The sequence below is a fragment of the Passer montanus genome, unplaced genomic scaffold (assembly GCF_014805655.1).
Source record: "Passer montanus isolate IOZ18808 unplaced genomic scaffold, ASM1480565v1 scaffold106, whole genome shotgun sequence".
Lineage (NCBI taxonomy): Eukaryota > Metazoa > Chordata > Aves > Passeriformes > Passeridae > Passer > Passer montanus.
This window is the reverse complement of record NW_024357170.1, coordinates 1,112,536-1,124,783: the sequence shown is the minus strand read 5'-3', so window position 1 is coordinate 1,124,783 and position 12,248 is coordinate 1,112,536. Positions and strand designations below refer to the sequence as shown.

The window sequence follows — 12,248 nt, the reverse complement described above, 5'->3', positions numbered from 1 at the left end:
AACCATTAAGTAATATAAAAATACCTGAATCCCCAAACACATACAAAAAAAACCCAACTTCAAATTTTGGGCTTATATTAATTTTTGTTTTGTACCTCTAATTTGTACCAAAGCCACTAGATCTGTCACCAAGTCCTGATTTCCAGAGATATTCAATTCCACAAAGCAAAAGTAGTGTAAATTACTCTGCGGTATATATGGATATTAACATATGCAAGTATATCTGCAACACAATTACACAACTAAAATAACAAAACATTTGTATTCTCAATTGAGGAATGCTGAAAGCAAAGCACAAAGACTTTCAACCAGAAAAAAAACACCTTAAAAGCATCCTTAATTTGTAGTCCACAAGCCTTCTTTTCTGTGGTGAGAGTGTTGATATGTTTGATGCTAAATACAAGAATAAATACATTTTTAATAAGGTATTAAGTGAATTAAGTGCAAAATAAAGGCACATTTTTGTTAACAATTCACAATATATATTCTGTATTTCAAGATTTCTTGGTTTAAACATTTTCAGTATTCATTACTCTGTTCCCAGATTTATTTTCAATTTCTGTGGAAATTTTCTGGCAGCAGAAAGCACAGTATAAGACAGAGGCTGTTCAAATTTATGACAGGATCCTTTTCTGAAGATTTTATATGGGTGAAACCCTTGCATTTCTCTGCTCATCCTGAGCTGTATCTAATGTGAGAGAAGATAATTTTATTATTAAATTTATCCTTCTTGGCTGAACTTCTGTGGCACAAAGAAAGTGTGGAATAATAAGTAGATCCAGAGCTCTGGCTTAAGGACTTCACTAAAAATTCTACTGTACTTGTATGGTTTTCTTTCAGGTACAGTTTGAGTGTTCTGTTTACTTTCCTGCTTTGGGGTTTTTTTTCCTAAAAAAGCTGCATGATTGTTTTAGCACTAAAGGAATAGAAAACCTAATGAGCCCTCACTGCCTTTCTTTGTGATAATTTCAACCATATTTTCATAAAAGATCAGTGCACAACCTGATGAGCCCTAAAGCATAACCCACCTATAAGTATAAAAAAGCTTAATTACACTTTCAAACAATTTGTAGGTGATCCCATACACTGAATAGATCTGCAAGAGAAAAGCTCAGGGCAGCAGGAATATAGAATAACAGCAGGGCAACTTTTCATTTGAGGGAGAAAAATCCTAAACCCTGCCTTACAGAGAACACCCCCATGGATGAGCTCAGCCTCTGGATGAACATTTGCACACCATATATGGTTCCAGAGGCTCTCTCAGACATCCCATACCATAGCCATAGAGGCATGTGTAGAATTTGTCCTCCAGCTTGTTGGGTATGCTGCATTGGAAATGCATTCAGCCAGAATAGGTGCATTTGTAACAGAGAAAACTCCCTTATCCAGAAAAATGAAACACTGCGGTGGATTGTTACACCAAAATTAGGCAGCTGGAACTTTGCAGGTGGAGGATGAGTTAAGCTAAGGGTGGAATGAGCCTTAGCTCTCTGAAGGAGCTGCTGCATTTGCAAGGGACAAACACGAGCAATTTTGATTTTGTCCCTATTTCACTTGGCCTCAAGGAAGCACTGAGGGTGAGGAGGTCCTGGCACAGGTTGCCCAGAGCAGCTGTGGCTGCCCCATCCCTGGAAGTGTCAAAGGGCAGGCTGGATGGAGCTGGGAGCAAGCTGGGCTAGTGGAAGGTGTCCCTGCCCATGGCAGAGGCTTGGAACAAGGTGAGTGTCAAGGTCCCTTCCAACCCAATCCATTCTGTTGTCCTGAGTTACAAGTGAGCTGTAAATCTTGTCTGGCACCACCTGATTAGTGAAGAGGATCTGTTCTTCCTGGGAATAGCAGGATACTATCTGCACTTTAGCTGGTCTGGTCTGTGATAAAGGGGCATCAGCACCCCGCTCCACTGGGCCCACAGGAGTCCTGCTCCACCCTGTATGAGCTCTCTGTATTGATAACAACAAAACTCCTACTCTTCCTCCTGATGGAGGAGGTATTGAGGCATATGCATGACTGTGATCCCATGATTAACACAATTGCTATCAGTGTTATTTTTGTGCTTACAGATGTAATTTTTCACCTGAACAGAGACTCAAGTGTACGTGGGCCAAGAATAGAAACATACGCTGTCAAGAGCTACTCCTTCAGCCCAACAAGTGTGTTCTTCAGCTTGTGGATTAAGTGCAGTGTGAAATGAGAATTGAGTACATTTTTCTCCTCTCGGTAATGGGAGTTCACAAGTTAAGCAACATTTACCAGCATGCATGAATTGTCATTTTTTTAAACATTTTGATTACATTTGGCATCTGAGCCTAGTGCTGGAGAAAGCTGCCTGAGTGAACTTTCTAACTCATGTAATTTGTAGTACTAGATATTATTCTGACTGGATCCTTCTTTAAAAAAAAATATCTGATGGTTGATTAGGAATGATGCCCTAATAATGATAAGATTAGAATTAGATGCAAAGTGACAGGGGGCAATAATCAGCAAGTACAAAATTGTTGTTTCTTTCACAGTTCAGCCCAGTGCACATTTCAAAGAGAGAGATTTTCCTCCTGCACTTCCCAAAGAGAGGCCATGGCAGTGCCTAGCACTTCCCAGCTCCTGCCTAGAAGCTGCTGGAGAAATCTCATTTTCATATTTTCCTACTCTTTCCACACAGCTGCGTCATTCCTTAACATTTGTGCCCTTTCTTACCTGGCCAGGTGCAGTGAACATAACTGATCAGGTCACACACAGTTAGCAGCCTGTCACTCATGTGAAAGCTGAAAATCTGGGTACAATTTTGGCCTGAACAGTGACCCCTAGTATTCTACTAGAACAGAGTCCATTTGTGTAACCCTGTTACAATCTGCCCAAAGCTTGGTGCAAAACAGAAAAAAAACAAACAAATGAACCCACTAACATGGCAATTTGTAAAAATTAATTGCTTTGTCTTCATTTCTTTCAAATACTTTAGGAATTTAACCTAAACAGGACCATACTTCCACAATTCAGGCTTGGACCTCTAACAACTGCAAGACTGTAGTTTGTAATGTTCTTCCAAAAACAGGACTGAAAGAGATCATTTCATTTGTGAATTTAAAAGTGTTTTAAGAAATTGAGAAGAAACAGAAGTCTGAAGAGCAATCTCATGTAAAGGTGCTATCAGTCAATATCCTTGGTCTAATTTATATAATAAAATAAAGCCCAGCCTAAACCCCTATTAGGAAACATCTTTAGCCTAATGTATATAACACATCGATACTTTAGGCCTAAACCACTATAGGAGTCAAAGGAATGACTTCTCTTCATAAAGAGTAAATAGCCAGATTTGCAGCAATATTTTGATGTTTAAAATAAACTTTGAAAGTCCAACCACTAACAGCAGTACAAACCATTAATAAAAAGTCCAGCTCAGACATGCCCCTAAAACGGAACCAAAAAATCACTTGAGCAGTAAGGAAATGGTTAAAACTTTCATTAGGGAAACAACATCAGTGTAACTTTGTCAGAACCATCAACATTTTTTAAACAACCCACAGACTTTCTGCAGCTCTTAGCTTAAAGAGGTACCTTCACAGGCCTGAGTGTTTTCACAGGCCCTGTCCAGGAGGAAATAATCCTCTTGGACCCTCCTTGCAGCCCCTGGTGTCAATACATGGATTAATGAGGAATATGGTGAGGCAGTTTTACCAATTTCTGTCAGCCATTTGGCCACAGCTCCGTAAATTTCGTCAAGGATGAGGACCACCACAAGGTTAATGATGACAGCAGTGGCAGTCACAGTCACTCGAACATTGGACCTGGTTGTCTCATTTGTGCTGAAGGACAAGGCTGCTGCTGTCGTGATTCGATACACAATGACACCAAACACTGCTGAAAATGCCAGCATGATCTGCAAACAAATGAACACATGGATTAGTTCAGCCTGGAAACAAAAGCTTTGGCTGGGAGGTTGGGTGTGTTCCATGAATGGGCATCGCAGGGTCGGTTCTTAATGCAAGGTGACGACATGCAGGTGATCAAATTAAAAGGCTCTCCAGCAAACAGGGACATAAATGAGAAATAAGGAAATTGATGCATGACTCCAAACTGGCACAATTCAACTGACACAAGATTCTCAGAGGGCTGGATGCTTCACAGCACCTCTCCTGTAAAGACAGCTTGACAGAGTTGGATGAGAGTTGAGAGAGTTGTTTATCCTGGAAAAGAGAAGGCTTCAGGGAGATCTTATTCCACCTTTCAGTATCTAAAGGAGGCTTTTAAAAGGAGGGAGAGTGACTTTTTACATGGGCAGGTAGTGGTAAGAAAAGGAAGGATGGTTTTAAACCAAAAGAGGATACTTTTTGTTAAACATTAGGAAGAAATTCTTCCTGTGAGGGTGCTGAGGTCCTGGCACAGGTTGCCCAGAGAAGCTGTGGCTGCTCCATCCCTGGAAGAGACCAAGGCCAGGTTGGATGGGGCCCTGAGTGTCCTGATCCAGTGAGTGGCAACCCTGCCCCTGGCATGGAATGAGAATTAGATAACCTTTAATGTCCCTTTCAATCCAAACTAATCTGTGATTCTTTTATACTGATTCCATGGATTCCAGCAGATGGGTGTGTCCATTCTGATTAAAGCCCCACACATCATCCATGCAGTGAAATTTGGGCATTTTGGGTTCAAAAGCAGGAATTAAGCAAGATCTTTTTTCTGACAATAGATTCAGATGGCTTGGACTGAAAGGCCTGTATTTATGTGCAGTCAGGTAAATGGGCTTTACCGGCTTAAACAGCTTCACCTGTGCACAAGAGAAGTGCCAACTTACAAATTAAAGTTATTATTCCCGTTATTATTCCTTTAAGGCTGACCTAAGCGGAGCTATTAGGGCTTCATTTTACATTTGTGTCCCTGAAATCACTTGATATCCCTGGCATTCTTTGTGGGCCAGCTTTGACCCATGAGATGAGGGAAGTTGGTCCTGCTACTTAAGGTCAAGTTCCCACAAGAAGAATTTGAATTTCACAGGGTTGTGGTATTCTGTTAAAAAATAAAAGAATCTAAACCAATCCACAATGAAAAAGAAATCATTAAAACAATAATAAAAAATAGCAAATTTTCATCATCACAGCACAAAAGGGGGAGAAGGCACATTCTTCCTTTTCATTTATGCCTTTAGCAAGAATTCCAGTGTACATTCATTACTTTAGGTAAAACATCTTGAGATCATCAGATGAAAGAGACTACCTCAATGTGAAAGATTAGACTACTGCAATTATTAAAATGGGCCTAAGGGCCCAGATTCAAAACACAGCTTTAAGGAAATTTAACAGTTCTTTTTAATGATCCAGCAATAGTTTATTGAATTCCTGTATGCAGGGGAAGGTTGTTGCCTTCAATGAAAAGGAACTATTGCAAAAGAACCACAACAAGAAACAAAGCTAAATTATTAAATGTTGAAGGTGAAAACTGGGCACATTTTGCTTTCATGAAGAACTAGTAAACATACTAAGAATTAATTATTTGGAAAAACTTCTGGAGATTTCAGATGAAATTGTCAAATATGCTTTGTCAGCAAATAGTAATAGTTAGACCTAGTAAAATACCTAATTTTACTTTTTAAATAACTGTTTCATTAATTTTAAATGAAATGTAGGTTCAACGATAAAAGCCTGAACCTGAAACATTTTAAATGAAAACTTTTCAAATGACATAAAATATTATTTCCTTTGGTTTTGTAGTTTTCATTGTGTCAAGGAAACATTTCTAGTTATTTTTCTTTTGACTTACCTACCAAATGAAGAGACAAAAAAAATCACATTCATGCTGAACTACATTACTGTGACAGAAGGGCTGCAGGAACACAAGAACTTTAACCTTTTCCTTGCTTCTCCATTACAATCACTAGAGTAGAGAGTAAAATCCCCAACAAAGGAAAACAAAATAACACTCCCTGGTATTAATTTACTTCATCTTCCATCTCTACAGACACCTTAAGCTCTTTTCTTTTTCTTAATCTGTGTCACAGATTCCTCCTTCATAATCATCTTCCTGATACTCTCATCCTCTTTCTTTTCCCCAAGGATTTCTTTGCAATTTTTTCTCGACGGTGGTGGACAAAGACAATCAGAAATTGGATGCCTCATTCTGGAGCTGATGAGTTCCCTAGGCCTCCATACACACCTCTCTCCATCACAATTTCCCACTTAGGAGTGGTATCTTAACAGTACAGGAAGAAGAGTCAAGGACAATCCACACTAAACAGAAAAAGAGGAAATTTCAGATCAAGTTCAATGAACTTGAACCTGACCAAAGGAATCCATTGCCCTGCGGAATGTTACCAGAGGATGAGAGAGTAGCAACCTTTTCAAATCCATGCAATGCCATAGCAAGGTGTACAAAATGACTGCAAAAAATGTTTTATTTGTTTAAAGAACAAAAATATTTACTTTGCAAAAGCACCAGGGTTTCAGAAACTCTCAGTTTGTCAGCTGTTTTTAAACATCTGCTTAGACACAGATGGAAAAACACTCCTTTAGGAGTCTTCATTATCTGTGCATCCAGCAAGAACAGAAAATTGAGGAGGGCCTGTAGGACTGCACAGTGACTGTGAGCACAGTTCTCACTTCCCAGACAGTCACTGAGGGGGAATGGTTCCCGTGTCTTCACAGCATTTCTCTCATTCCTGAAAATACCTCTTCCGCCCAAATTCCTGATCAGGCAGACCGCCATTTGTTCAGGTGCCCACTTTGGGTTTTGTTATCATTGCAAGCATTCCCTCTGGCCATTCTTCCCCCTGTTAGGGCACTTTCTTCTCTGAATAGCTGAACTAGTCTGTCCAGGACTGAACTACTTAGAAACAGATGTGAAAATTGGCTGCAGAAAAGGTCACCTACTGAGCCTGGTATGAATGAAGACAAACAGGAAAGCAAACCAGATCTGAGAAGGAAGCTATAAAACCCCGTGGGCTAGGCTGCTACCTCCATCCAAGTAGGATAACAATTTAATGTCCAGATAGTTCTCTGGCTCCCTAGTAGGGCTATTCTAGAGTCAAGTATTACACCATGTGAGTGAGAATAGGCAGAACTCTTCTGCCATGACACAAATTGATTTTCTTCCTTCCTCTGACTGAGCCAAACAAAGAAAAGCCCCAGTAATTCATTGCTCCATGCCACTCTGCTCTCTCCCAGCACTACCAGCATCTTCACCACCAATTCAGAAATCTCTGCCACAATATGTGCCTTCTAAGTATGGGGTTTATAAATTGTGTTGTGTTATTGTTAATCACACTCAAGAAAAACTTTTAGATTCCCAGCTGAGCCCAGATCTCCTGCTACCATTGATCTCACTCTGCAAAAATAAGACTTGTGAACTTCTGTCCTACAATCCCTGCAAAGATGCATAGCTTAAATCAGACTTGGATCTTCTGGCCCCACTGCAGTCCAATGAAGCTTTGTGTACAACAAAAGGACTTTGATCAGATTTTAAAGCATCCACACATGTGTATATTAATCCTTGGAATTGTTTGGTGATGTAAGACTGGATGAGAGAAGCAAACACAATGTTTTTTTCAACCTGCACTTTGAACAAAAAATCCAGCATACCTAGCTTAATACAGACAGAGGAAAAGCCAGAAAAAATGCCACTACACATTTCTCAAAAGAGGATTCACAAAAGTGAAGTACACAACAGAAGTATGGAAATTGAGGGGGAAAAAAAAAGGAAAGATTTTACACTAAGAAAACCATTACCAGCTTCATGAATCACCAGGGAATGTATGAGATGTAAAGCTTGGGGTAGAAGGGACAGAACAAAACAGCATCACTCTATAGCAATGTAGAAATTTTCATGGAAAACACCTATAGATTTGGAACATCAGACCCTTTTGGTCTGGGAAAGCTAGCATTAAAAATGCAACAATCACTTTTGCAGCTCTAGAAATTGCTTGTGTGCAGGTCTGTGTCTGACTCTTGTACCCATGCACACACACATAAATTCAAGATTTTATTATTTATTTTGCATGTAGGCCTTATAGTTAAATAATTAATCTGTGTGAATAATAATAATAGAGCTTAACAAGACCAATAAGATTTCTCAGTACAATACTGTTTCACGGACTGACAACAAAACTTCGGTCTGATCTTTCTGATTCTTCTTTAAGTAATCTAGCAGGAAAAAGGGAAACATCCCATAGAGTAAAGAGCAAATTGCAATATACATGTAAGATAGCAGAGCATGTTCTCCCTCATCAAGAGTTGGTTTGAATTTCATGCATGGTTTGCAAGTTGTCTCCTGGAGTTACTTTTATATAAATAATGCTCAAAATATTGCAAAAATAAGATCATTATGTCCATTTTGCCAGATGGTGAAAGTCAGCCTAGTTCCACTAGTCACGAACAGAAGATGAAGAATTGGAGCTCTGCATTTTACATCTCACAAACTGTAGGTAATAACCCTTTATAAATCTCTCTGAGATGTTACAGTAAGCAGGCAGGGTAATACCTAGGCTATGAGTCAGGAAAGCACTTTAAGCTCATGCTTAGGGGAGATTTAAACATGTGGTGAAAGTCAAGAGCACATGTAAGTACCTTGTCTGCAAAAGAATGACATGTAAAAGCTCAGTCAGAGTTGTGTGCTTAGTCAGACTCAGTGTGGCCTGCTCTAAGTGAAGTCATGACTCATGCCACTTAGAGTTTCTGTCTAAAAAGCAAATATTGGTTATGGCCACAGAATGGTAAACTCACTCAAAATGCTGTGAGTACATCCATATAGGACACATCTAAAATGTACAGAAAATATTCTGAATATGCAGTGCATACATCTTCATAAATATATAAACATATCTATAAGGCTGTAGACATTAACTTCAATGTGAACATTTGATTGTCAGAAAAAGAAATTAAATCTTCTCAGGACATCTAGTGCAGTATATGCAAATTTCAGTAAATTAGAAATACACTTAGGTATCTTAAAGTAATTTAGGCTGCTGGTGAGTTTCCTTAGTTACGTGCTGCAAAATGGTGTAAACAGGCCTATTTCACTGCCATTTTATAGTGGCTGTAGATATGAACAGAACCTTTCAGTCAGCAATTATTGTAACCAGAGGGATAATGGGATCCTTTACCATGTAATTTAGGGTTTGTTAGCCAGGCCTTTCTGTTGCTGTTTACAAAGTCCAGCAGCTTCATGATGGGTTTGTTTTGCTGGAAATTTGACTTTTGACTCGGACAATGGTGTCCCCACTTTAGAGGTTGCCCTGCACGCCTGATTCTTGCTCCCAAGGGAGGACTGTGTACCATTATCTTACTGTATACCATGATCTACTGTACAGTCCATCCCTGATAAATATTGGATAATATTTCTCAGCAACTGGTTTATTTCACCTGGATGTCCTCTGTTCAGAGGCTCAACCTTTCCAAACATCACTGTGACCAACATATGCAATACTGTGCTCACAACTAGATATCAATGTTATCCATTCACTGGATAACAGAGATGGAGCAGAAACCATGGGGGAGAGGCAGAATTTGTGTAATGAACTGCTGGCATTGCAGCAAATCAGACCTTCCACAAGCAGCCTTTGGAAAAAGAGAATAAAGCTGGAGTCAGGCATTGAGCTCCATGAACCTTCCTAGTATTTCTCCTAAACTGACCTTACCTTCAGATTTTTAACATATTTAAGAAGAGCAATTCAAGTGTTTCCTTCAAATGCTCATGGCAAAGTTTCTCACACCTAATAAACAAGCAGAAATGCAAATTATGTTACCATAAATATAATCAGTCCAAAGTTCACTGCATATCCAGGCATGCGGTCACTCCATGTCAGTTTCTCCTTTTCATTCTGTAGGCAAAACACATAAAATAACAGATGTGACAGAACTGTACAATAGGAAATATTAGAATTAATAGGATTTATTGTTGAGAGCCTTCTCAATTCCCCTGCTGTGATTTTGAAGTATATTATGCAATTTAGAACACTGATATTTTAAAGTAGATTTTAATTCAAGATAAAAGAGGGGATGAGTAGATAAGACATGTAGAAAATGTCTGCAAAATTCAGAAAATATCCTATACAACTATGACTTAAGTATTTGAAAACATGTATTCAAATCTTACTAAAGTTCATATCAGGAGAAATCCCTGAGATTGACCTTAATACACATTTAGGCAAAGCAAGACTCAAGCATGCATTTATTACTACTACTACTACTATTATTATTATTATTATTATTATTATTATTATTATTATTATTATTATTATTTTATGTTTATTATTAATTTATTTTAATTTAATTTTTAATTAGTTTTTCAATTCTTGTAAAACTACAGAAGAACAGTGCTTGAGACAATGCTGACTACCACTGAACCTAGATTTTTTTTCTAATGGTCACAAGCACCAAATGTGACCCCCCAGATAATTCTTGGTAAGACACCCTAATTCTTCCCCTACTACTTGTTTTATAGCAGAGGGAAATTACAAAAGCAAGGCCCCTCTGATCCCTGCTGCCAATCTTGTTTTTTTTCATGCATAAACAGCATCTCCCTCTTCCCTGCATAATTTAAAGCAACTGTGATCGGTGAAATACTGTATGCTTTTACTCTCCCCACACAAACTCAACTCCAGCCCCAGCTGCATGTACATCTAAAGAAGATATTTGAAGATGGATTTATGTGAGAAATACGATTCCCTCCTCTCAAAACAGGTTTCTTAAAATAATAATAAGGTTGCTGCTTTGTTTAAGTTAAACTAAAACTATATAATCAAATTAACTAAGGACACAAAGCCAGCTGCTGTTGGTATTTCTGTGAAGGACCACTGCTGCCCCATGGATCAGTACTACCCTTATACCAGAGTTAGCCCAGAGTGATTCTGAATTTAAATGAGTTTAAATCAGATTAGTACTCAGATCCAAGGTTTCCTATAAACCATTTCTAAGGCACAATTCCCCACGGATAAACATGAAAATCTGGGAGCGTTGTGCCTTTGTAAGAAGCTTTCCTAAAGCAGAATTAGGAATGCAGCATATATGTGCAGAAATGCAGCTGTGGATTTTCTAACCAGGATGTGGAATTAGACCTAGGACACAAACTGCCTCTACATCCATTGCCATGGTGGTGGTGCCTCAGACACTGTGGGAGAGGGCAGTACTCAGCAGCCCCTCTTGTGACCTCATCTCCTTCAGGACAGTCCTGGCAGCACTGGGGCACAGCAGACCCAACCAGAAGCACCAGTAATTTGGCCCAATATACACAGCACAAAAATACTCTTTACAGTTCATACAACGAGTCCAGCACGTAGCTGGAAGGCTATTTGAAAAAGCATTCCTGTGAATGCACACATGCATTTCATTGCATTTTGGCTGTCACCACTCAGCAATTCTACAGGACATGAAGTTCTGAGGGATTATATTCCCAGAAGGCCTGAAGGACACCACATTTTACAATTCCACTGGGAGCTGTATGAGGCTGTGGCTGGTGTGGGGCTGTGCCTTGTACTTGCACTGAACACTGGGTTGATAATACAGAGATGGGTTTGTTATTGTGCAGCAGATCTTACACTGAGCCAAGCTTTTCCTGCTTTTCTGCTGCCACACTGCTGAAAGAATTTAAGAGGAGACACAGCCAGGATAGGTGACCCCAACTGACCAAAGGGACTTTCCAAACCTTATGATATCACGATCAATGTATAAAGTGGGGAGAAGAAGGAGGAAGGGAGAGATATTTGGAGTAATGGTGTCTGTCTTCCTGAGAAACTGTTGCATATGATGGAGCCCTGCTCTCCTGGGGATGGCTGAACACCTGCCAACCATGGCAAGCAGGGAATTAATTCCTCGTTTTGCTTTGCTATAAAGCTGTCTTTATCCTAACCAGGGATCTTCTCCCTTTTACCCTTCCCATTCTCCCCATGATCCTGCTGTTGGGGAGTGAGTGGCTGCTGGCTGGGGTTACACCAGGATGGTCAGCAGGCCATCTTCTCAGCTCACTCTTCCACGTATGTGCTTCCATGAACCTTATTTTTCCATGAGTTTGCCATGGACTGTAGCACTCGGCCAAAGGGAGATCTGAACGACGTGAGGAGCTGCTATGCCAGCATGAGAATAAAGGCAATGTTGGATGAAGAAACAGAGCTACTTAGCATACACTTCCAAAAACAAATTTGGAAATTTAACTCAATATCCCAGATCTCTCAGTCTGTCCTAGTCTGTCCCAGTCCATCCCAGAAGTTTCAGCTTCTCCTAGTCCCTCCCAGAGCTCCTAGTCCATCTCAGTTTTTCCCAGTTCATCCTCATCCA

The 12,248-nt window shown here is 39.6% G+C and overlaps 1 protein-coding gene across 1 annotated transcript in view; it reads right to left on the bottom strand.

Annotated features, from left to right (window-relative positions):
• The window catches only part of ANO2 (anoctamin 2), a 142,748-nt gene that overhangs the window by 26,870 nt on the left and 103,630 nt on the right, over positions 1-12,248 (bottom strand). The window contains exons 14-15 of the mRNA XM_039720454.1: positions 9,722-9,784; positions 3,670-3,871 (exon numbers count right to left, since the gene is read on the bottom strand). Coding sequence (XP_039576388.1) covers positions 3,670-3,871; positions 9,722-9,784 — 265 coding nt within the window. The remainder of the gene's footprint in view (positions 1-3,669; positions 3,872-9,721; positions 9,785-12,248) is intronic.